The sequence below is a fragment of the Neofelis nebulosa genome, chromosome 11 (assembly GCF_028018385.1).
Source record: "Neofelis nebulosa isolate mNeoNeb1 chromosome 11, mNeoNeb1.pri, whole genome shotgun sequence".
Lineage (NCBI taxonomy): Eukaryota > Metazoa > Chordata > Mammalia > Carnivora > Felidae > Neofelis > Neofelis nebulosa.
Window position 1 is genome coordinate 91,004,808 of NC_080792.1, and position 25,758 is coordinate 91,030,565.

Here is a 25,758-nt window from a genome sequence, read left to right on the forward strand (position 1 = left end):
CGGCTCAGTTGATGATCTCACGGTTCATGAGTTCCAGCCCTGCCTTGGGCTCTGTGCTGACAGCTCGGAGCCTGGAGTCTGCTTCGGATTCTGTGCCTGCCTCTCTCTCTCTGCCCCTCCCCTGCTCTCTCTCTCTCTTTCAAAAAATAAATAAATAAACGTTTAAATGTTTAAAAAAAAAAAGAAGAGGGACAGGTCCCCGTTCTCAAGCAGATCACCTCCAGGTGGGAAACAGAGAAGAACAAGAAAGTAAGCAGGAGCATTCCAACAGGGATCAGTATGGGAAGGAAAATTGTCCCGCGTTCCATAGCTAAGAGCTACCCAGTGTAGTCAGTACAGTGTAAGCCATAGGACATGAGCACTACGCGTGTTGTGGGTGATGCGCTGTAAATAATGCAGAAATATTGTAAATACAGTCTACATAGGAGCACACCCAGTAAATCAGAGAATAGGGTACTGGGGATGCAGAGTGACCAGGCGAGCAGGTGCCAAGTTTAAATTAGAAATGACTCAGGGGCCCCTGGGTGGCTCAGTCGGTTAAGCCTCTGACTTCGGCTCAGGTCATGATCTCACGGTTCATGGGTTCGAGCCCCGCGTGGGGCTCTGTGCTGACAGCTCGGAGCCTGGAGCCCGCTTCGGATTCTGCGTGTCCCTGTCTCTCTGCCCCTCCCCTGCCCTCACTCTGTCTGTCTCTCTTTTTAATTAAAAAAAATTTAAATAATAAAAAAGAAATGACTCAGACAATACCTTATGTGGAGTGACATCTGGGCTATCCTGCAAAGTGCATGCTGCTTTCGGTGGCCAGTGACAAAGAAACCATGGACTGAACGGCTTTAACCCCAATAGATCACCTGTGCCAGCAGTCCAAGGGGTGGGGGTTCAAGGTGGGCTGGTCCAGTGGTCCGTCCAGCGCACGCAGGATGCGGTTCCTCCTGCCCTTCTGTGCTCGCCGTGTCAGCCTGCTCCTTGGCCAGCTCCCTCCCGGCTCTGAGGTCACCGCTGCAGTCCCCGTCGTCGTCATCTGCGGTGTGACAACATCCAGTAGGACAAGGAGGGCAGCTTCCTGCGCGTCGCTGAGCAAGGAGACCCTTCCGGGTGTCCCAGGCGGCTTCTCACACCTCATTGGCGGGAACCGTGTCACGTGGCCTCCCCTAAACCAGTCACTGGCAAGGAGGGGGGTTGGCGTGACTGCCTCAGACGCTAGCGACCCGCAGGTCTCAGGCACGGGAGGATCATCAGGGATCGAGGAAGGGGATGGGGTCCGGGGGGGGGGGGGGGATGAGCCGGGAGGGCCCCAGGGCGAGAAGGTAGGCCGGCTAGGAGGGAGCCTGTGCAGGGGGCGGGGTGTGTGCCGGGGAAGCCTGGGGGAGGCGCGTCCAGAAACTGTAATCGCGACTTTGCATTTTGTCCCGCGTGCCTCGGGAAGTCGCGGGAGAGGCCCGACGTGTGAGCGGGGGCGGAGGAAAGAGCCCTGGGCCAGGGTCGCATTGCTGCGCGCGCACCCTCGACGCCCTCGCACGTGACGCTCCCTTTTCTATCAAGGATTCGATGCAGGTGGGGTGAGGGTTGTGCTGCCTGGCTCGCATCAAGAGGGGAGAAGGCCGCAGGCGGAGAGGTCCGAGGCAAACACTGGGTGCCTACTAATCAGCCCTCGTTATTCGCGCAAGTCGTATCCTGGAAAAGTCCCGCCAAACACTGAATTAGCAAATGCGAACCTTCAGGGGGAGATACACACGCATACATACCTCCCGTAGGCTGTCCTCTTGAATCCTAGAAACAACTCATCCTGGGAGAGTCTCTTCATTTTGCAAAAGAGAGGATGAGGTTGGGAAGCGTGCAGTGGCTTGCCTGAACCACCCCCACCCCCAACTAACCGGGAGCTAGCGCAGGGATTGGAGCCCCGTGCACCTGCCCCCCCAGCCGGAACCCTACCCCCCTCCCGTGTCCAACCCCTGGTCGTCTGTGTGTGAGGGGCTGAGACAAGAGGACAGAGCATCGGCCGCTGGGAGCCTGTGCGTGGGGCAGGTGACTCAGAGCTCACGGCCCCGTCAGCTTCCACACGTTGCTGGGACAGTGGTGGGAGCGGTAGGTAAATTCGAGAACACGGAGTCCACAAATAATAAGGCTTATCCACAAACAAACGTCTTTCTTCGCGGTTTTGAAAGCTGGGGAGTCTGAGATCGGAGTGTGGGCGTTTGGGGAGAGCCCCCCCCCCCCCCCCCCCCCCCCCGGTTTACAGACCGCTTCTCCTGGTGGTGTTCTCACGTGAGGGAGCAGAGGAAGGAATTCAGCTTTCTGGGGTCTCTTCTTGTAAGGGCGCCGATCCCCTCACGGGGGCTCCACACTCATGACCCCACCGCCTTTCAAAGGCCCCATTTGCAGATAGCGCCATACTGGGGGTTGGGGGTTCAACATGGGAATTGGGGGGGCACCAACACGCAGTCCAGAAATCTGCTACGTCTTGTACACATTGCCACGCACCTCACAGCCTAGCACTCACCAGGACCGACCTCATCTGAGCTGTTTTAATTGAATTAATCAAGGACGGTGACACGCACTTTCTTGTAAGGGTAGGCACGTCCCAGGAGAAAGAAACCAAGTGCATTTCGAAGGCCTCTGACTTTGTTACATTCTTCATTTAAGTTCGTCCACTCAGGCCATCCCTCACTGCCTGAACGATGAGGCAGGTTGGAGTCTGCATGAGCCCCGAAGGGGTATATAGACTGTCACTGTGTCGAGATTTCATTTCTTAGGCACAGAAAGGGCCTCGCGGTTTCCAAAACAGGTGCGTTCCTGATGGTGGGATGTGTTTGGTTTTTTTTTGTTTGTTTTTTTGTTTTTTTTTTTAAATGTTTTATTTTTATTTTTGAGACAGGGAGAGACAGAGCATGAACGGGGGAGGGTCAGAGAGAGAGGGAGATACAGAATCTGAAACGGGCTCCAGGCTCTGAGCTGTCAGCACAGAGCCCAACACGGGGCTCGAACTCACAGACAGCGAAATCATGACCTGAGCTGAAGTCAGACGCTTAACCGACTGAGCCACCCAGGCGCCCCTTGAGGTGATTTACAGGGGGCATGAGGGTGGGTGGAAAGCCAGAGCCAAGGGGAACCTGAATTTTCCACAAATGCTGGAGGGTTGAGGTCTATTCTGTAGGAGGTAGGACCGGGAAGGTTCTAGAATCAGTGCCGTCCACCTGAGCCAGCGGTTTCTCTGAAATGGGGCTCCCACCCCTTTCTGAGTGTCTGAGGGAAGGGCAGCCGGGCCTGGCATCGTGTCAGCGTCACGGGATCTTGAAGTAAGAACGAGTTTTAACCTTCTATTTCTGCTCTCATCGAAAGTCTCGCTCTCTTCGAAATCCGGGGCACAATCCTGCCGATTTAGGTTCCTCGGGCATGCCCCTGGAGAGAGCTGATTTGCTCCCGTCATCCTTTTTCTTCTCCCTTGTCCCTGGAGGGCACAGACTTCAGACTGCCCAGTCCTCACAGGAGCCAGCTTGACACGGCCACCCTGCAGCACCCCGCTCACTGCTTTGAGGACCAGGGTTACCCAGTCAGCGTCACTGGGATTTCAGCCCATGTCTCTGCTAGTGGCCGTGGTCAGATCTACTTAAAGATGGCTGAAGGGGCACCCGGGTGGCTCGGTCGATCAAGTGTCCGACTTCGGCTCAGGTCACGATCTCACGGTCCGTGAGTTCGAGCCCCGCGTCGGGCTCTGTGCTGACAGCTCGGAGCCTGGAGCCTGCTTTGGATTCTGTGTCTCCCTCTCTCTCTGCCCCTCCCCTGCTCACGCTCTGTCTCTTTCTCCCAAAAATACAATAAAACATTAAAAAACAACAACAACAAGGAAGTTTGCTCTTGGAGTTTGGAAGTTGGCACTTCTGACCTTGCTCGGGACACGAGCGTCTGGGGCTTGGAAGGGAGGCCTGGGCTGTGGGTACCGACTCAGGTGAGGAAGACGAGGTCAGAAGTAAGTCCTCGTTTGTGGCTCGCAAAACATACTGCCTGGTGGCACTCAGGTCCGCCAGCGGCTCAGACTGACTCGGAACCCCGAAAGCAGCGTGTGGCCCGAGCCAGTTGGACCACATCCCTGGCCTCAGCTCCTTCACCTGTAGAATGAGACTGTGGACCCCTCGCTGTTGTGATTCTGTGGTGAATTCTTGGTTTCAGTGTCCCCTGCACCTGGAGGTGACCCTTGCCTCCTCCACGCCCTCCCCACCTACAAACCTCAGTGACATTTTCCGGAAGGTCCAGGAGAGACGTCATCAACATTTTACTTGTTTATCCGGAAGGGGTGGAGTGAGATAGAGGCTTAAATCGTCCGATACGTAACCTGCTAACACGTGCACGTTAAGAGGGTGCCCCCCCCCTGCCAGGTGCCGACTCAAAAAACCATAGCCAAATGCTACACCCTCACTTCCAGTCTGCAAAAGTGCAGTTTAATGGGGGCACAAATAATTATATCCCCGTTTCGGGAGTATTTCCTACAAGGATTTTAACGCAGTGCCAAGCTTTCTTGGTTTGTATGGCTTGAATAAAGTCGTTTTTCTAAAGCGACATATGGCTACCTTTTATGCATCTTCAAACATGGTGAAGTGAAATATGTTGCACCTGGGGTTTGATTAGTGGTGGTTTGAGTACATAAAGAAGGTGAGGTAGAGGGGAAAAACAACCCAGGAAAGAAGCAACAAAGGTTATAGAACTCCATTAAATTACGTTTATGGTCTTACTTGTCAGTATTTCGTAACGCAAAATGGTTTTCCTGGAGTCTGTTTATCAGTATTTGTCGCCAATTAGTGCCTACAAATTACCTTTTGTTGGAATTACCAACAGATGAGACGCTATTGTCTCGGCGACTAATAAATCAGAGTCTGCGAACTTTCTCTGCCTCCTTGCCGCCGGTGTTTTCCCGGATGCAGCTCGAGACTCTCACTTCTCCCAAAGGTTTCCAACCACTGTGACTCCATTTTCGTGAACGGGAAGGAGGTGAGGAGCAAAGTGTACACGACCGTGAACTTCACCCACCAGCACTTCACGTCTCAGCTGGAAGTGACCGTGTGGGCGCCCAGGCTCCCCCTGCAGATTGAGATCTCGGACACGGAGCTGAGCCAGATCAAGGGATGGAGGGTCCCCGTGGCCTCCAACAGAAGGTGAGCAGCCGAGGGAGGGCCGGGTCCTGGCGCCCGGATCCCCGCGAAGATGCGCCCGCAGGGGGTCACGGCGGTCTCGGACTGGGGCTCAGAGGGGTCTGACTTTGGGCACGTACTAGCCTTCGACATGAGGAGGGCCTCACGGAGATACGGGTAGTGTCCAGCTCGTGGCACAGTTGCTGGGACTCAGTATAATGTTGCGCTGCACGCAAAGCACAGAGTACGGGGTGTAGGCGTTTCTTTCTATTCCCCGCTGCCCCATCATTCCTTCCTGTGCTGCTTGTTTTCAGTTCCCTGCTTATAAATGTCGACCTCCATCCGCGGAGCCTGGCGCAGGGGTTACGTTGTGGGCCCTGGCATGAAGCTGCTGAAGCTTTCACCCTTGCGAGCTTTCCCACTTAGAGCTGTGTGACCTTGGGCCAGTTGATGAACCTCTCTGTTCCTCAGTTTCTTCATCTATAAATTGGAGGTGACGATATCACTGAAGAGAGTTGTCCCAAGGACAAAATGACAAAGTGTAGTACCCAGACTTCTAAAGACGACTCCTCTGTAAGATTCCCACCTCCTGGCTGTTCACTCAAACCCCAACCTGGAACGTCTATGAAGGGATTTTACAGATGGAATTAAAGTGCTGAATCCATTGACCTTGAGATGTGGGGAGTGTCCAGGTGGCCCTGGAAAGCAGAGGTTTCTCTAGCGGGAAGGTGGTACCATTCAGTGTGTGACCTTTTCGAATGGACTTGTTTTTATCCAGCAGAAGTCCCTTGAGATCCACCCCAGTTGTTGGCGGTATCGAGCATTCCTGTAGTTGTATTGTTGAGGGGTGATCCGTGGGGGGTATCATCTTAGTGTACTGAATCGTCCACAGGAGGTCACGCATGCTGTCACCAGGTGGCGGCTCTCGTGGATGGAGCCGCCATGACCCTCCTGTGCAAGCTTGTGTGTGAGCATAAGTTTTCTGGGGAAGGTGCCCAAGGGTGTAACTGTTGGGTCGCGTGATAAGGGTGTAGTTAATTTTAAAAGAAACTGCCGAACTATTTTCCAGAGGATGTACCATTTCGCTCTCCCAGCAGCCACGTGTATGTCAGTTAGTTATTCCATTCACACCCTTACCGGCACTTTAAGACAGTACATACTGCATGGTCCCATGTAGAATGATCTAGAAAGTGGAAAACAGACTGGAGGTCACCGTGGATTAGGGACTGCATAGACTATCAAGGGGTAGTCCAGGGCATCCCCGTGGGGACAGACTAGTTTCTGTCTTTCGGTCGTGGCTATGGTTCCGTGAATCCTCTGGTGATGAAAGTGCATAGAACCACACACGTGCACATGCACTGGTTAAACTGTGAAAACCTGAATGAGCCCTGTGGTTTGTCCCAATGTCCGTTTCCTGGTCTTGGGATTATACTGTGATCATGCAAGATGTTAGCAGAGCAAAGAGCATACGAGAACTCCCTGTACGTGATTTTTTAACTTACAGTGAATTTCTAATTAATGAAAAATTTAACCTTTTTCAAGTTATTTTTGAGAGAGAGAGAGAGAGAGAGAGAGAGAGAGAGAGAGAATCCCAAGCAGGCTCCGTGCTGTCAGTGCAGAGCCCAACTCAGGGCTGGAATTCACACACCATGAGATATGACCTCACCCAAAATTAAGAGTCTGCTGCTCAACCAACTGAGCCACCCAGGTGCCCCAAAATTTAAACTTAAAAAAAAACTAGAATGCTATCTGTCCCAAAATGACAGAATGGTTTGATTAATACAGTATTTCTAATACTTCATTTATTCACTCACCACTTTTATGATATTGCCCCTTTTGAATGCCACCTATAATGTATACTTAATATTGTTCTTTTTTTCGCTTTTATTCACTTACTTAAGGGAAATTTTACATAACTATCAAAAATGGCCAACTGGGGGGCGCCTGGGTGGCGCAGTCGGTTAAGCGTCCGACTTCAGCCAGGTCACGATCTCGCGGTCCGTGAGTTCGAGCCCCGCGTCAGGCTCTGGGCCGATGGCTCGGAGCCTGGAGCCTGTTTCCGATTCTGTGTCTCCCTCTCTCTCTGCCCCTCCCCTGTTCATGCTCTGTCTCTCTCTGTCCCAAAAATAAATTAAAAAAATGTTAAAAAAAAAAAAAAATGGCCAACTGGTAGAAATTAATGCAGAGAAAAGAAAACGTCGGTGTTACATTCTGTATAGATACTGCTGTTTGTATGAGTTGGTCTTTTTTTTTTTTTTAATTTATTTCTTTCTCTTGAGAAAGAGAGAACAGGGAAGGAACAGAGCGACAGGGAGAGAGAGAGTCCCAAGAGGGCTCCCCACTGTCAGCACAGAGCCTGATGTGGGGCTCCATCTCGCAAACCATGAGGTCGTGACCTGAGCGGAAACCAAGGGTCGGACGCTTCACCAGCTGAACCACCGGGTGCCCCTGGCTGAGCTGGTCTTTCATGAGTCGACCAGCAAGTGTCACATAAGCGTCAGGGACAGCCCAGCCCCAGAGGCCTTCATTCCCCGTGATCAAATCGGAAGCACTGAAAAGTAGAATGGGAATAACTTTGCGCAATGTCATTGCGTGTTTTTGGTGATATGTCCCTTTGCCACTAAAGCCATCTCACTTACCAGCACAGATATTTACTCCTCGCTTTGGGAAACCACAACATGCTTCTTTATGGATGCTGGTTACACACCATTCCTTTCCAAATGGTCCCCAGACCTTTCAGGGAGGCAGGAGGGTACATTTTAAAGAAGGTGGGTTTCCGAAGTCAAACGGAACTCTGTAAATTTGCTGATCGCCAGCTGTCCAGGCCGTGTGTTAACCACTCCGAGCCTCGGCGGCTTCGTGTAGAAATAGGAACCTCTTTCGTGGCTGTTTTGAAGATGTAGGGAGGTCACCGTGAGCAGGAAGAGGGCACCGAGGGGCACAGCAGCCGGGGCGTGGACCCCGCCCCTAGATGGCTAGCCCTGTTAGCAATATGATCCCGTGAGTGGGTAGACCCAGACCCAGTGCATAGTAGGGCTGACTCGATGTGTGTGAATCACAGCCACCGGCCCCCCTGCCACCCCTGTCTGCCCACGGTCGTAGACCCTTCACCAAGCAAGGTGCTCTCGCAAAAGCACACAGGACAGGTTCCTCTCGAGGGGGAGGTCCTGGAATAGCAGAGCCAGCGAGGACTTTTCCCTGGGGCCGTGCACAGGCGGGGTGGCAGTTGAGGTCCTCTGAGCCAGGGTGCCTGAGATTCCCGCAGGAACCCCTCAGCAGCTCTGTGACCGAGTGCCACGGGTGGGCCAGGGGGTGAGAAAGGGCGCGCTGGCCTCCGCCTCCCTGTCCAGGGCCAGCCGGGAGACAGTGCTGAGCCATCCTCAGGGGCCGTCCTCCCCCGCTCACACCTGACCGCACCCCTGGAGGGAGTAGGGGGGCAGCCGATCTCGCTGCCTGGGCCTGTGTGGGACTCCCGTGAGGAGTCAGAACTGGGCCCAGCAGCTCTTCTGACCCGGGACCTCACGGTTCCCGCAGCGGGGACAGTTTCAAACCACAGACTTCCAGAACGCAGGGCGGGGACTCAACCTATGCCTATTTGGGGGCAGCATGTCCCGCGGTGCTGGGCGCATGCTGGGCGCGTGAAGGCAGGGGCGGCGCTCGCCTTCCATGCTCCAAGCAGGTGCACAGGGACCACCGAAAAGGAACAGACGGGGAACGAACCAATGGTGCGCGGGCCTGGCGGGTAGCAAAACCACGCCACGTGTTCTGACGCTTCCAGAGAAGCTGGAAGGCGAGGTGTGCGAAGCTCCTCCACGGCCGCGGCGTCGATCCTGGTTTGTCTGTGTCCCCAGGCCCACCCGGGAGAGCGAGGACGAGGAGGACGAGGAGAAGAAGGGGCGAGGCTGTTCCCTGCAGTACCAGCATGCCACGGTGCGTGTCCTCACCCAGTTTGTGGCCGAGGCGCCCGACTTGAGTCAGCTGAGCTACATGCTGGGCCCCGACTGGCAGTTTGACATCACCGACCTGGTGACGGATTTCATGAAGGTGGAGGAGCCAAGGATCGCACAGCTGCAGGGCGGCAGGACCCTGGTGGGCCGGGAGCCGGGGATCACCACCGTGCAGGTACGGGCCACCCCCTCCTTGCCAGGGCCCCAGCCCCAGCCCCAGCCTGTACTGACGAGCGTAGCGTCCAGGTAGATGCCGCCGTGCAGGTGTGTGTGTGTGTGTGTGTGCGCGCGCGCGCACGCACAAGAGAATCATGACCGGCTGTAGAACGTTCACCAGTTTTCATAATCTAACTTAAATTAATTTTTGCATTTCAGGGAGAGTTGAGGGGAAGAAAAAAAATCCCTAATTTCTTTTACCGCCAAAGCTAAATGAAACGCACAGTGGAAGCCACCTTTCCCCCAGTACGATAACTTACTCTTCATATACCACTAATTAGAAGACGGTCAAACCCGAGAAAACTAGTTTTATTTTCCTAACCTTGAGGGTTAACCACTTAGCTATATGTTACACTTTGAACAGTGGACAGAAATTTAAAAGAAAGTTTTTTTTAATGTTTATTTTTGAGAGAGAGAGAGACACCAGACAGACAGACAGAGCATGAGTGGGGGAGAGGCAGAGAGAGGGAGACACAGAATCCAAATCGGGCTCCAGGCTCCAAGCTGTCAGCACAGAGCCCGACGCAGGGCTCGAACCCACGAACTGTGAGATCACGAGCTGAGCCGAAGTCGGACGCTCAACCGACTGAGCCACCCAGGCGCCCCGTGGACAGTAAATTCTTCAATAACATGTTTGCACTAAAAAGAATTTAAAAATCCACAGTGAAGTGCTCTGTATTTTACTAGAGGAAGAGTAAAACTATTTTCCCGGTCAGTTTGAATGGCATAATTATGCAGAGATGCTGCAGCACGTTTTCTAGCAAAAATTTAAAGTGTTACCACTCGTAGTTAATTAAGTCATATTTTAGGTGGTGCCACAGCCAATGTTGACGAAACTGGATGAAACGTGCAATATTTTGTGTTATTCTTCCGTGGCTCTGTAGCACGTTATCACAAAACGAGCGGCTAAAGGCACGCCTCATTTATGAACTCAGTTCTGTAGGTCGGGAGTCAACGAGAGCTGGGCTGGGTTCTCTGCTGAGGCTGTCACAAGGCTGCGGTGAAGGTGATGGCCAGGCTGGGCTTCTCTGGGGGCTTTGGGAAGGATTTGCTTCCCAGCTCATTCAGCTTGTTAGCAGAATGCAGTCCCTCACGGGTGTGGGACTGAGGAGTCTGTTTCCTCGTGGACTGTTAACAGGGGCCACCCACGTCATGTCTCATGTGGCCCCTCCATCAGCAGTAATAGCTGGGTCAAATCCTTCTCACACTTTGGATCTCTGTGATGTTCATTACATCCCCCCCCCCCCCCGATAATCCAGGATGAGCTCCCTGTTTGAAGGTGCACCTGCCGTAGAAACGCCAACATAATCATGAGAGTGATTTCTCATCACATTCCCAGGTTTGAGAATTTAGTGAGGACATCTTCAGGGCGGCGGAGAGGGGGGCAGCTCTGGAAATTCTGCCTGCTGGATATTCCTGTCCATTCGTTAAGCACCACTGGTTGCAAACTAGATGGTAAATTAGAAGGAGTGACTTCTCAGTACGTTAACAATCCCTCCTCCACTTTGCTTACGTGGTCTCTCCAGGGGTGACACAGTGGCCCGCACCACGATCACTGTTGTCCCATAGTGCACAGCTAAGTGCCCACTGGAAGGATGTGAGCAGGAGAAGATGGCCCATTCCGCCATTTTCACATCTAAATGTTAGTTGTTGGGAAACCGTTGCTCTTTGAGTGCCTGGTCCCAAGGTGGGCAACTTTTAGCTCTTGTCTCTATGTGAAATTGAGCTCTTCTCAGAAAATACACTGTGGTTGTCATGGCAGGAGTCAGAGGCAAGGAAATGGACCGACATGATGTTTGTCAAACTCCTCCAGTTGGCGAGTGTCACTGGACCATAGCATAACCCTTCCCTACAGAGTTCCCCAAGCGCACTCACTTGGCACACAACTGAGGGAACACGCTGATGGAAAAGGTCAGTTAGGAGTTTAAAACCATCGAGTGGAGCAGACACTGGAGCTTGGTCGCTTCCTTTGAAGGTCCTCTCCCCGCTCTCTGACTCCATCCTGGCCGAGAAGACGGTGATCGTCCTGGATGACCGCGTCACCATCGCCGACCTGGGCGTGCAGCTGGTGGCTGGCTTGTCTCTTGCCCTGAAGCCTCACAGAGCGGACAAAAGAGCCATCGTCTCGATGGTGGCTGCCCAGGACGTTCTCCGAGCCCCGCAGCAGGTGGGATCCCAGAGTCCTTTTGTCCCCGGTCGTTTGAGACCACTTCCCTCCCCCGCGCATCTGCAGAGGGCATCAGTTGAAGCTAGGATGGGTGGTCCGTGAAGCTCCTTCCTGCTTCTTATCCAGATGGCCCTGCCTTTTTTCGAGAAAAATACCAGCGACTTAGATACGTTTTCCTCACACATGGTTTTATACATCAACCATGCGTCCCTACTCCACTTGCTTTGCAGCAGCCTTATCTGTGCTTGGCACACTCTGCTGTCCCATGACCATAGGATCACAGGCTTTTCCATTTGCCAAAGCAGGTGGTTTTGGTACTTGGAAATTCCACGTCAGCTGCTTGAACAAGCGCGGCTGATGGGCCCCAAATCGCTACTGTTTACAGTCATTGCCAACTCTGAAGCTCTCCTCCATCTTTAAACTCATAACGAGTGTTTGTAAAGACACCAGGGTGCTGTGCCTTTCCGGTGAGCTCCTTCCCATAAGGCATCTTTCCCCAGGCTCCTTACCCAGTGCGTGTTTTGCTTCATCAGCACTGGCTTCCTAATAAAGAATGTTCACAGCGATATTACCTGGAGCAGTAGCCTGATTAGTTGCACCTGATCTTGATTCAGATAAATTGCCTGATCTTTCAAAATGTTTTTTAGAAAGGTCAAAGTCAACTTCTGTTGTGCGGCATGCAATAAATTAATATGCACCTTAATGCATTCATTAAAGTATATTATTTGCTTCGCATATCAGTGGAGCAGTAGTATGTTATTGATGTCAGTTCAAGGCATGCCAGGAACGGCTCAAGATTTAAACCATAGAAGTTTATTTTTCTCCATCTGTATATTTAAATGATATTATATAGGAAGTCGTATTTATGTTTGCAATTTGAAGGAACCTGATTATAACATAATGCTTTGGTTTCATTTTTCTTAGGAAGCAATAGTCAGTTCTTGGATTTTGTTCAGTGATGGTTCGGTGACACCCTTAGACATTTATGATCCCAAGGATTTTTCAGTTACTGTGTCATCATTGGATGAAATGGTGGTGTCTGTCCAGGCAAACCTTCAGTCCAAATGGCCGGTTGTGGTTGCACAGGGTGAAGGGCAAGGTCCCTTGATTAAATTAGAGATGATGATTAGCGAACCCTGTCAGAAGACCAAGAGGAAGAGTGTTCTTGCCGTGGGTAAAGGAAACGTCAAGGTCAAATTTGAACCAAATGTTGATGAGCACCTAGGAGGCACCAACGATATCGAGGGCATCAGTCGGGAATACAAAGACCACTTCAGTAATTCCATACAGCGTGAAGGAAACCAGGAGAGAGCGGTTCAGGAGTGGTTCCAACATGGCGCCTCTGTTGGCCACGAGGAACGTAGCAACAGAAGCACAACCCCACAGTACCCCCTGGAAGGAAAGGATAAGAAGTTGCTCAAGAGTGGTGGTCCAGACTCCTTCACAAGCTTCCCCACTCAAGGGAAGTTACCGGAACCCAATAATCCCAGCGACCTTACAGTGACCTCAAGGGGGTTAACTGACTTGGAGATCGGCATGTACGCTCTGCTCTGTGTCTTCTGCTTGGCCATTTTGGTCTTCTTAATCAACTGTGTGGCATTTGCTTGGAAATACAGACACAAAAGGTTCGCTGTGAGCGAACAAGGCAACATCCCCCATTCCCATGACTGGGTCTGGCTTGGGAATGAAGTAGAACTTCTGGAAAACCCCGTGGACATCACCCTCCCGTCGGAGGAGTGCACAACCATGATAGACAGGGGGCTGCAGTTCGAGGAGAGGAACTTCCTTCTCAACGGCGGCTCCCAGAAGACTTTCCATAGTCAGCTGCTCAGACCCTCTGACTATGTCTATGACAAAGACATTAAAAGTGAGCCTATAAACCCATCGGGCCCAAAGAGGAAGAGAGTCAAGTTTACTTCCTACACCACCATCCTCCCGGAGGACGGTGGCCCATACACCAACTCCATCCTGTTTGACAGTGAGGATAACATCAAGTGGGTCTGTCAGGACACCGGGCTGGGGGGCCCCCGGGATCTTAGAGACTATATGGAAAGGCTGCAAGACCAGATGTGAACTCCTTTCTTACGTTTGTATTCACCTTTATGCCTTCTGTTTTTTGAACGGTGGAGCAGTGAGTTTGTTCAGCAATAGGGGGTGATTTAACAAAGGTTAACTTGTGGAGGTCTGGGAGGGATCCCTTTCTGAGCAGGTGTCAGAGGCCCGGAGAGCTACAGCAGCTGGGTGATAAGCCGGGAAATGTCTCTAAAGCGGCCACACATAGATCCTGGAGAAGTTCTAAGACAACAGTAGTATCTGCAGCCTGATACTAGCTCAGTTCAAATACAATAAACCTGACCCCACAGACGTTGTTAGTCATCTCGCGACAAACGGCCGTGTGGATTTAGAAAAGGCTTGGGTGTTGATTTTTCTATTCCTAGAACTTTTAAAGCACAGTGGACACTCCTTGCCCTTGGCCCGAGATTGGACGTACGCGAAAGATGCCGAATGTAGCCGCCCTTATTTGTTATGAGCGCTGCTCGTTATTTTTATATACATTTGCACCTGCACCTGGTTTCCTTTGGCCTCTGGAATTCTTTTTGAAACATGAAGAAAAGCAGTTGTGGTCTTCTCTCTGAGATGTTTGATTTACACATGAGTTTGAGTCGCTGACGTTTGCCACGTCCGTGCAGGACGTCAGGTGTCCTCCAGTTTTCCACACTCCTTACCTAATAAGGGGCCATATCTGAGAAACTTATCCTCACTTCCTTCTCTTTGTTGTGAAGCTTCCTTGTATCAGGACTGGGGACATGGGGTTTTACACAAAATATTAATATACTGTGAGGGAGGGCCATCTCTTTACAGTTTTCTATATGAAGCTTAAAAACTTTGGTGAACACTTGTCAACCACATTTATTTTTTATCTTCTGCCTGTGGAAGATTCACGGGGAATCCCTGGAGTGCATTTCTGAGGGCTTTAGAAAAGACCCTGAAATAGTTTGTCTTTATACTGGTGCTTTCTGGTCAACGCAATGTGTTATCCAAATGGAAATCAAAATCTTAAACTAATATACACAGAAAGGAAATTGCATGGGAAATGCATTCAGATTAAACTTCCATTTTACTGGAACAACCACCACAACAATTTGAAAGTAGAGTGATGTCTCCACTTAGCAATATGTAGAAATCCTTCCATACAATGACCCCCAACACTTACCCCCCCAAAACCCATCAGTCGCGACTCTGGCAGAGATAAAACCTATACAGGGTGTGCTCTGATGGACAAAAGCAATGGGTTTGCCCCCAAACAACATAAAATAAATGGCCGTTCAAGAGTTTAAGCGGTTATGCTGAAAAAAACCATAGCTATTGGAAAGTCAAAGTGGCACTAGGAAAAAAAAAGCATGGCCCCTGAATAATTTTTAAATACAAAAATATTTTTCAAGGAATTGCATGAACGGTTTCAAGCAAAGCAAGAATTTCAGGTTAGATTAGAATTTCTCACACGCACAAGAACATTCTACTGAGATGAGATAGAGGTGAAGACGGACAGTGCACTAGGCCACCAATTCCGAGCTTTCTGTTGCCACTTACGTCCCTAGGAAATAGAAATTTAAAGTCCAGGGCAGCAAAGGCACGGGGAAGTGGTTTCTTGACTCCTCACGGCTGCTGAGCAAGCTGTTAGAATGAGAGGCGTTCGGTTGTTGTTGGGAAGTGTTCCGTGTGTGGGGGCAGGACAGCCTAGCCTCCTCTGACCTGTGTCTCCTGCCCACAGCACTGCGGTGGGTTTGTAAACCGCGCATACGTTACCAGGGACGTGGACCTGATATTGAGAGGCCAGTGTTCAGTTGATCTTGTGTTTAAGTTGGGGGTTGAGGAGTGAAGCTGGTAAAGTTGCAAAAAAATCTTTCAACTCGGTGGGTGAACGAAGCCAGGAGACCCAGGCGTTAGCTTCAGAGGGAGTTTGCAAAGAGATGGCTGACGTCTGGCAGGAAGGGCACCTCAGGGAGCCCGGGGAGACTGTCACCAGGGGTTCGAGGCAGGGGAGGTGGCTCAGAGCTAGCTGGGGAGGCCGAAAGGAAGTTCACACGCTAATGCAGCATAGCTGTCTAAATGAGCCCCACTCCTTCTGTAAGACGTTCTCAATTTTCTCTCCCTTTGGATCTTCAGCAAAATCCCCAAAATAATGGGGATTTCATGTCTGAAACGGAGGACATTCAGCTGGTATAGGGAGCCTCCCGCACATTCTCACACAGCAGGCTGCCCCCCACTGTTGCAGTGAGGCTCTGGCAGGGGGCGTGATCTGGAAAGGAAGGAGGACGTTACCATTGCCATGATTAGCGTTACTGACAAGCTTGCAAATCAGAGCATTCCCTGGGGTCTGAGCGTTTGATGTGGGCAGAGCGCAAACTCGGGGGCACTAGAACATAGAACGTGTCAGAGGTTCTCAGGAGTCGGGAGCTGTCCGCGGTCCTGAAGATGCCTCCCGTGGGTGATCCAGGCTCTGCACAGTCTCCTTTGTCCGTTTCCGCTCAAATTCAGTTCAACGTGAAAGTCGAATGGAAGGTCACGGAGGAGGGGTCCCTCTTACCACACAGCACACGCTCACACGCATGCACACATACATACGTACATGAGTGTGTTGGTAGTGAAGAGCCAGAGAGAACGGTTTGTAGCAGGAACCCGCACGGTCCGCGGTCCCCCGATTTGCCACGGGCATCATTCCGCTATCCAGGATTTCAATGAAGTTCTTTTTGTTCTAAATATCTCCCGCTGACCAGCAGCCGTGGATTATACCTGCCTGATTTCCAATAGATCATTTAAAATGAATAGGAACTATGCCTCTACATATCTAAACTTAGATGGGGAACAGACCTAAATCATGAAACCTTGAAATACAGTTCCCTGGGGACCTGCATGTGCCTGGATTTTCCAGGTTTTTATAGCTGACATATCCAACTGATCGGTGTGAGTAGTAACCTGAAAAGAACAGCATTGATAAAGTCCCTTCCTCTCCCCAAGAAGCGAATGCTTAGACCTCCCTCCGACCCCCGAGGCGGACGCCAGCAAGCCTTGGGACACAGGCTGGGAACTTCGTGGGTCACAGGGAGGGCGGCCCAGGCACCCTTGAGGACCGGGCCACCTAGAACGGGGGAGGGTGAGACCAGTGTTCCCAGCGGCCAGATGTGCTGCTCTCCACGCCACACCCAGGGATTGAGGAGCGGCTGCCACAAGACAGAAGCGCGGTGTGAGCACACGGGGTTGCATCGGAGGGAAAGCCAGAAGACACGTCAAGTTTCCCTGAAGGGCGCCACCCAGCAAACCTCGGGACACTCTGCACGTGCCAGCAGAGGACTGACTTCCTGTTTTGTGTTGCACCCTGGCCAGGGTAAGCTCCCAGACTTAAACTCCAGGCAGAGCATTTCTGTGTATGAACGTTAATGCAGGGAAAACACGGATTAATTTCTGTACCATTGCCACATCCGTAGACAGGTACCTTGTACTTCGCTGATTTTTAAGTTTTAGGAAGTCTGCCTTTGTGCATTTTGTTGTTTGCACCCTCTTCTCACCCTTTTAGAAAGGCGTCTTCCCATGGTGGGGTGTTGGGACCAGCCAAGGCTCTGTCAGAGAACTAAGCAGTCCTCCTTCAATGACCACACAGAGTGGTTGCACCTGCTTCCTCCATATCACCAGGACCATTGTGTTTTCTACTCGAATCATCTCACAAATGGCTTCAATCCTTCAGGCTTGTCTCTGTAAATGACACGACAGATGGTTTATAAACTCAGTAGCCGTCTCCTCTGTCAACAGTATACATGTGTGATGTACCGAGTATCACCTGTTATGTGAAGGAAGGGACGGGATGGGTGGTGGAAAGGCTATGCTAAGATACAGAAAGCAGATATTTTTGTATGTAACAGAGGCAGTTCCCTGGGGTGCTGAGAAGTGCGCAGGAATAAATACATTTTATAATAAAAGCATGCAATGCTGTAGCTTTTAAATGTACAGACATCCCCGCTCAAAAATATCCAAACCGATGGTGGGGAAAACACTGGGCCTAACCTCCCGTGGGGCGCTGGTTAGGACCGTTGCCTGGAGAGGGCATGGCTCACGGTGGCATCACGGACAGAATCTGCCAGAAGATCTTGATCTCACTCTTCATTACTTCTGGATTTTTTTTCCTCTTTTTTTTTTTTTCCTGAAAATACTTCAGATAAAAGTGACTACATTTTCCAGCATAAAGGTATATTCTAACCACAGGGTAACTCCTCATTTTTAACGTGAAAATAAACGCTTAAAGATTCTTCGGTTGTTTCCTTATTTTATGCACATATTCCCTCTTCCATTTCAGCCTCTGTACGAATTCACTCTTCTTCTATATATTTTTTCTTCTTAGCCAGAGATTTTTAATACAATTGATACAGCAATAAATGGAAACCAAAAGAAAATGTTTCTTAAAAGTTGCAAATAGCTTTTACCTCTGGAAAGCTTCTCATTTGTTTTCCCAGCTGGGGGACACTTATTCCGGGATGTCTTAGAAGGTGGGCTTGTGGCGCTCACGTCTCTGTCGAGGGCCACACCATCTTGGAGTCGGTGCTGACGTGCAGGACGCAGTGGCCCCTGACCTCAGTCTCCCTTCTGGTCTTCCCTTGTCAATGGCTCCCTTGTGTGTATGTGTTTGGGGCTGGGTGCGGAGGGTCCAGAACGGGCAGAGCTCTAGAGACATAAGAAAAACACAAGACTGTCAGGCTCCTGCTTGGGAGGTTGACATAAGCATTTCAGCTGACTGCTGGCCAGGCATTGCCGAGCCCCCGAAGTTCCTCAGTTGGCATGTGTGTCCTTCCCGACACTGCCAGCATCATGTTTGGTATTTTGGCAAATGCCGTCCCTTGCATTCAGGAGGAGGGGATACCACTCCGGCAGTAACTTGACACGTCACGATAAATGCCCCCTAAGTGGGCTCTGCAGACATCATTTTGAGGCACCGGGTATACACATGGGGTTGGCTTGTGAAATCGACTCTGTGGAGTAGCAGGCATCAGATGCGCCCAGGGGCTCTCCCAGGTGTGGAGGATTTTCCACGTTCTGGGCAAATGCTTCTCACCAACCCCCTCCTCCTAGACCTCATCCTTGGAACATGGGAGGACGGAGCCACGGACCCCACAGGCCCTCCCCAGGTCCCAGAGTGCATGCATACAGTTAGTACAGTTGGTTTCTAAAAGAGAAGGAAAAAAGAAAAAGGAGCTTGAAATGAGGTCCATAAAGGGACTTTTGAGTGTGTGCAAAACGCAAACGCTGCGTTTCAAGTTTTGGGGGTAGTGGACTCCTGAATGCCTAATTTAATTTCTTTATGGTTTGACACAATTTAGATTGGTTCTAGAAAGCTGTTTGCTTTTAGAAATGTGAAAAAGTACAAGAAGGTGCAGAAGCATTGTAACCAGAGTTAGTGTTTATAGACACGTCTATGACTCAAGGTGAGCAGGACACTGTCACTTTCCAGATGGGAAATAACAGTTCAAGTCCAATAGGACAATGGCCCTCCCCACCCAGGCCAAGAAAGTGATCACACCGTCCAAACTGGACAATCTTTAAGTTCCATGAGATGCCTTTATGATTTCTTTGGCTTTAATTCTTGCCCTCGGTCAGTTGTTGAAGAGGAAACCATTTAATTTTATCTTGGGGGTTGAAATCTCTTTAGAACCTGGAGAAGCCAAGAGACAGGTGATCTTTTTATGCACCTACCACTGCCCGTTGGGACAAAGCACTTTACAAACAGAGAGATGGATGTTGCTTTGGAATTCGGGGTCCATGTGATACTGACTGCTCTATTTGAAAATATTACTTCTGTAGGATGGATTAAATCACTGTTGACCTGACCCTTCTTTTTTTTCTTCCTTTGGCCAAAGAGCATGCACCATTATAAGGTTGGAGCTGAAATAATCTGCTACTTTATGATCACCTCCTTTGTAGGAATCTGACTTGCTAAATAACACCGATGCCAGTGTAGACACTGCCTGTATAATGTAGTTTCTTCACTTAGAGATGCTTCCTTGGAGAGTGTGCCTTTTTTTTTCTTTGTCATAACCACTGTAGGATCTCTGTTTTATCTGGGTACATTCCCACATAGGGCAAACATACTGTAATCCCATGGATATTTTAGGCTGACACGGGGCACCCATCGGGCACTGGTAAGCACACCCTTCCAAGTACTCACCACTGTAGCCCACTCTTCTAGCTGTGCATTTCTACTGGCACATTTGTAAGCTTGTGCGGGACCTTTGTCTCAGTTGGTCTGGTGCAGTAACTTGCTTACCACTGCCAGTTGACATCCCCAAAGATGCCAAGACTCGCCAAAAGGGAGAGACCAAAGTGCTTCCTCTTGGCACAGACCACCGAGTGGGTGACCTTTCCCATAGCTGTCGTCCACTGGGAACCTTATTTTGAACACCAATTTAAAATTCAATGCAGATTCCAGGAACAAATCTGTTGCCCCCCCCCCCCCGCCCCGCCCCCCCTCCCCCCCCACGACAGTTGATGTTCTAGGCATCATCGTGGGTTGAAACAAATGCCAAAACGATGAAGGTCAGGAGTGGAGTAGAGAAGGAAGGAATAAGTTGTCACCCCAGTTGGCTGTAAGACAAATGTGAATGACAGTGGGGATCATACAGCAGATCTGTGGTCTTGCGGGGGGTGGGGGGGATCATGTCTGTCTCCCTGTGGCAAACAATTCTTACAATGCTGCTTACCTACAACATGTGTCTAAAGAGCATGCTGTTTGCTCACAATTACCTGTCAGTTGCCCAATTCCAGACCCTTCTCAGGCAGGAGGATCTGATCTGGGCCGCAGAGTGCAGTGAGCGGCCAGACCCACACAGCTCACTTCCGGGTGGCTTCCGGGCAACAGCGGGGATATTTTGTCTGGCATTTGAATAAAAAAGGTGTTATCCCCTACTTTCTATCTTTCTGAGCTGGGTTCTTCTTGCCTGGGACACGCCCAATATTATAAACAGAGCATGCTGTGATAACATTGTGCTTCTATATACTTTTTTGGTTGTATAATGTCTTTCTCATATTACGGTTTTCAGTATGATCTGTTGTATATGTTTCTCAGTATATTTAACATCTGTAAAGGCACTTCCAAACATTTTGAAAATGAAGAAATAAAACGTGTTGGATGATTCCTTGTTATAGTAAAACAATCAATGGGTAGGTTCCAGGAAATTACCTCATATTCAAATAGGTGTTCAAAGGAGAGGGTATTAAGAAGACGTTAGATCTGGCATAGAGGCAGCTAGCTGTGTCTTCAGGGTCTTGAGGATGGCTGTTGGCCATGACCTTGAGAATTAGAGAAAAGAATGCCTTATTTAAATATGAGAGCAAGATTCCAAGGGAAAGAGGCTTGCTCTGTGCCCTGGGGGAAGTATTCTGTCTAAAATGCATGTTGAAATAGCTCCGTTGGGGTGCCTGGGTGGCTCAGTCAAATATCCAACTTCAGTTCAGGTCATGGTCTCCCGGTTCATGGGTTCGAGCCCCACGTCATGCTCTGTGCTGACAGCTCAGAGCCTAGAGCCTCCTTCAGATTCTGTGTCTCCCTCTCTCTCTCTCTCTCTCTCTCTGCCCCTCCCTCACTTGTGCTCTCTTTCTCTCTCTCTCAAAAATAAACATTTAAAAAAAATGTTAAAAAAAAAAAAGGAAATAGCTCCATTAAGAAGGTCTGTGAGTTTCTGTAGTTAAGACATGCAAATTCAGTTCCTGGAGAAAGCCAAGAAAAGCCCATATTTCCTTAAAGCTTACAAAGGTCAATTTTAATGAAAGAAAAAACTTTACTAAGATGTGTCTCTGTAAGCCAGGGGAAAGTGAGTTCTACTTACACTAAGTTGAGCCCCAGGAAAACTAACTTAGGCATCAAAAATTCCAGTTCATATTCATAGTCTTGGGATGTGTTGCATTTAACTCCAGAACCGCTAAAACATTTCCATACCTTGGGTTTCCACCGCTCTGCAAAGTTTAAGAAAGGGACCCCATCACACCACACCCACGCCCTCCACAGACAGTTCGCTTCAAGGGCTAGGTTGCCTGAATTAAAGTCAGCTGGGCTAAGTCTGTGTCAAAAAGCAGCTTTAGCAAAGCAAGTGCCTAGTGTCAGACTGGCTACCTCAGGGTCTGTGACAACCGTGGGCCAACACCAGTGCTCCCAGTTCACTGTGATAGTTCGAGGAGTCTGTGACAGCTTCGTAACCAGGGGCGTGATCAGCACTACTCTAGACGTACAGAGGTCTCTACAAAACTCCCTTTCCTTCCTGCAAAAGGCAACAGCTATAAAGAGAGAATGGCTGGGCAACACGTTGCACCTGTTCTGTGCCTTGATCCTCCTTTATATGAGAACAGAACTCAAGAAGGCAGCGTCACCAAGACATTGGAAGCCACTTTGGGGCGAGATCAATCTGCGCGAAGAAACACCAGGTGAGTGTCCAGGGTGGCTTGGACTGACCTGCGTGGGAAGGAGAATCCTGCTTGGTGCCACAGATCATTAGGGGTCGGGGTGTTGAAAGTGGATATTTTTGTATTCTTTTTTTTTTTTTCATGGTGCTTGCCCTAAAAATACTTCGCATGAACTTGAACGTTGTGTATCCACATATTCTTGTTTTAACTCTGCAAGATTCATAATGGATAGCATTGAAGTTGACACTCTAATAGCATTATTTTTTCATAAATCGTACAGGGGAGCTTATACTTCCAATTTTTCTTAACCTACTAACATGTTCCGACTGTCTTTGACCTAGGAGCTTTCCGGTGGCCCTTTTCAGCAGGAATCAGAATGTGTATTTGGATTGTACAGGTTGTGAGTGGGTAATGTTCCTGTCCGTGTGCACTAGGAAGGCAGTCGGGTAGAAAGTGAGGGTGTGGGGAGGGAGGGCAGGGAGCATGATCACTGTTCATTGTGGCTCCACGTGGGTCAGATCTGCCCATGGGGGAGATTCCTTCCTGTTCAGTTGGGAAAGGTTAGCCCTTGGAGCTCGTTTGAGGGCGTGATACATCAAGGATGTCTAAACTAATGACGTCTTTTGTCCTAAACTTTACCTTCTTCTCAGGGAGGTTCTGAACTGCCTGCCCTTCCTTCCGCGATCTGAAATCCAGGTCTGACCTTGGGAGACCTGTGCGAGCCCTATGGCAGTCCTCACCCCATCCCCAGACTAAAATACAAAGAGAAAATCGCCCAATTCAAAACGGCTACAGAAAGCCAATATTATGTCAACTTCACTCACTGTTAAGTACAGAAGCCATAGAATGTCTGTGGCTTTTGGAAACAATTCACAGGTGAGACTTTCTAACTTGCCAAGAATTTCCAAATGCATACAGTGATCACCAAGAGATGGTAACCGATTATAAGTAAGGAGTCAGGTAAATCCAGAGATTTTCAGAGGCACAATAATTTCATTAAAGAATTCTATTTCCTATTTATGTGTGGGTGTATTATAAATGTTTGATCTGCTTTGAAGTAGGACCTCTAGATGCAGGGGCATTTGAGGGTCTCCAGGGGCCTTGAGAGAGTCCTGGTTCCAGGGACTGCCAAGGAATTTTTCTCATCCTGGTGATGAGATGTATGTCTCTGAGAAGGCCTGAGCCACAGAAGACCTCTTAGTAAATTCTGGAAACACTAATACTGTTCACCTTACATTTTATTTGCCTTTTTGTAACAGTGAGTCCGGGATTGGAAGATTATGAAATACTTTTCAAAAACTTAATGTTACCTTAGCCTGCAATATTCTTGATATCAAAACCACCAATATGCTTGATTGGACATTAACATAAAAGTACAAAACAAAGCAGGAAAACTCTAGGCTAGTTCTCACGTTGAAAAGAATATTTTCAAATATTTCAAATTTCAAATAACCACTGATCTAATTAATGTGGGGAAAAAAGCAGCAGAGGCATCGACTTGGTCACCAGGTTCATGGATCTGGTAGAAAAGACTGTAAAACCCCATATCTGCAGGTCTCGAAGATTTCAGAAAGAGAGAATACTGGCCAACAGTGATCGGGTGTGGGGTCTTGATGGGCAGATAAAATCAAGGGTGTTCCAGGTTGAGGGAACGGAACACGCGAAGGCAAGAAGTTCCATGTGCTTGAAGAGTAAAGGGCAGGGGTCCCCTTACAGCCTAACTGCTTGGGGGCCGATGATTCCCAAGGGGGAGAGGTCAGTGGCCCCCCGAGCAGGAGAGAGATGTGTCCTGAGATACATTCTTAAAATAAACCTAAGGCGTACAGACCACACACAGGGTTCTGCATTTGGGACCCGAGTGCTGTGATAGTCCCTGCTCCAAAGTGTCCACCGTCATCTAGGAGGTGGGGAGCAGAGCCTGAGCAAATGCAGCCAGATCCTGGTAAGTTCTAAACAACAGCAAAAAGTCTAGAAAGTGTTGCTGGAGTACTTGGGCTAAGCAGGTACACTCGGAGGCATGTTCGGGCTGCATGGCGGGAGCAGGAGATGTGGCCAGTTCATGTGGTAGGAAAAAGAAAAACAAACAACAAAAAACACTAAAGAAAGCATTCTGGGAACACATCCTGGGGTGCACAATGGTTCTTAAGCTTCCTCCTTGAAGGTTTCCACATTTAAAGGGTTGGGGAGTCTGCCTATAAAGAAGCATTTCAAGCATCCCTTAACTTACGTGTTCTGTATTATCTACTTTCATTCCCCCTTTTTTCCATTGTAATTCGTTAATTATGAATTTATTAGTTGCCTACTTTTGCCTGAAACCTATTAGACCCCTAACCGTCTGCACCGCACGCTCTGAGGACCCATTTCTCTAGAGGATTCTCTCAGTTCTGCCGGAAATGCAAATTCTGCTCTGTTTTCGGCACTGCTAGTGTTGCCTGGAAATCACGTACCGATGCATGAGGCTGGGACAGAGGAAGTGACTGCTGAGTGATTTTAGAGCGTCAGCCTCTCTTTTGATCTCGATTCCTTACTGTGCTTGAAATGCATGTCTGGGGTCAGTGTGGCTCAGAGATTCACAAAACCCATCTGCAAGGGAGGGATGCTCAGGGACTGCTCAGCCTGAGGAGCTCTGGGTCCTGCTCCAACTAAGTAAGGGAAACAAGGTAAATGCTTTCATAAAAATCCATTCTGTAAGAACAAATCTGTCTCCCACTGGCCGGAACACTGAGAAGACATTGACACTAGGAAACTGAAACCAGCTACTTTTCCTTGTTCAAAAGTGTTTGCCAATAAAAACTGTTTAGATATAATTCTCATATGACCCAATTCACGCATTTGAAGTGCACAATTCAGTAGCTTCTAGTATATTCACAACTTCACCACAATCTGTTTTAGAACAAGCTCAGCATGCTTCCAGAAACCCCATACCCCTTCCCGGCTCACTCCCATTTCCCCCAACCTACCCACCTAACAGACCGCTATCCACTTTCCGTAGGCAGAGTTTTTGCCTTTTTTGGGTATTTCATATAAATGGAATCATGCCATATGTGGTTTTTGTGACCGGTTTCTTTCATTTAGCATAATGATTTCAAGGTTCAGATGTATCAGTCACCTAGGTGTAAAAACCAAAGTTTACAACTCTTGAAGAAAACATAGAATATTTTTCTTTCAACTTTGGGGTAAGCATACATTTCTTAATCAAGATACACAATCAAAGATACACACAAGCAAAAAAGTGATAAATCATACTTTATCAAAATGTAAAACCTCTGTGTCTCAAAATACATCATTATGAAAATAAATAGGCGATCCACAGAGCGGGAGAAAATGTTCCCAGTTTACATAGAATGCTGTGTTCTCAGAATTTAGAAAGCACCACCACACATTAATAAAAAGACAGCACAATTGAAAATGGGTAGAGGCATCGACTAGAGGGAAGAAGTGTGACCAGCACAGGAGTGAGTGCCTCCCATCATTGATCATCAGGGAAATGCAGGCATCACTGATAATGAAGCACTCCTACCTTCTGACTATCGTGGCTGATACCAGGAAGACCAGAGCACCTGTTGTAGGCATCGTTGGTGGGTCTGTAAAATGTCATCACCACTTTGGAAAACAGTTTATCCGTTTCTGGTTCAGTGAAACACACACTCAACATATGAGCTACGAACAGCATTCTTTGGTACTTACCCAAGAACAATGAGAGCATGATTCTTCATAGCGGTTTGGTCCATAATAGACAAAAAAATGGAAACAACCTAAATGGCCATCCACAGGAGAATGGATGAATAATAGTCTCTTTTCAAACAGTGGGACGCTGCTGGGAAATAAAAAGGAACACACTCCTGATTTATGCCAAGCACTTTAT

At 49.2% G+C, this 25,758-nt stretch overlaps 1 protein-coding gene across 1 annotated transcript in view; it reads left to right on the forward strand.

Moving 5' to 3' along the window:
• TMEM132B (transmembrane protein 132B) overlaps positions 1-20,629 on the forward strand; it is a 371,909-nt gene extending 351,280 nt beyond the window's left edge. The window contains exons 6-9 of the mRNA XM_058691481.1: positions 4,942-5,147; positions 8,975-9,245; positions 11,262-11,453; positions 12,378-20,629. Coding sequence (XP_058547464.1) covers positions 4,942-5,147; positions 8,975-9,245; positions 11,262-11,453; positions 12,378-13,526 — 1,818 coding nt within the window. The 3' untranslated portion in view covers positions 13,527-20,629. The remainder of the gene's footprint in view (positions 1-4,941; positions 5,148-8,974; positions 9,246-11,261; positions 11,454-12,377) is intronic.
• The last annotated feature ends 5,129 nt before the right edge of the window (positions 20,630-25,758 follow it).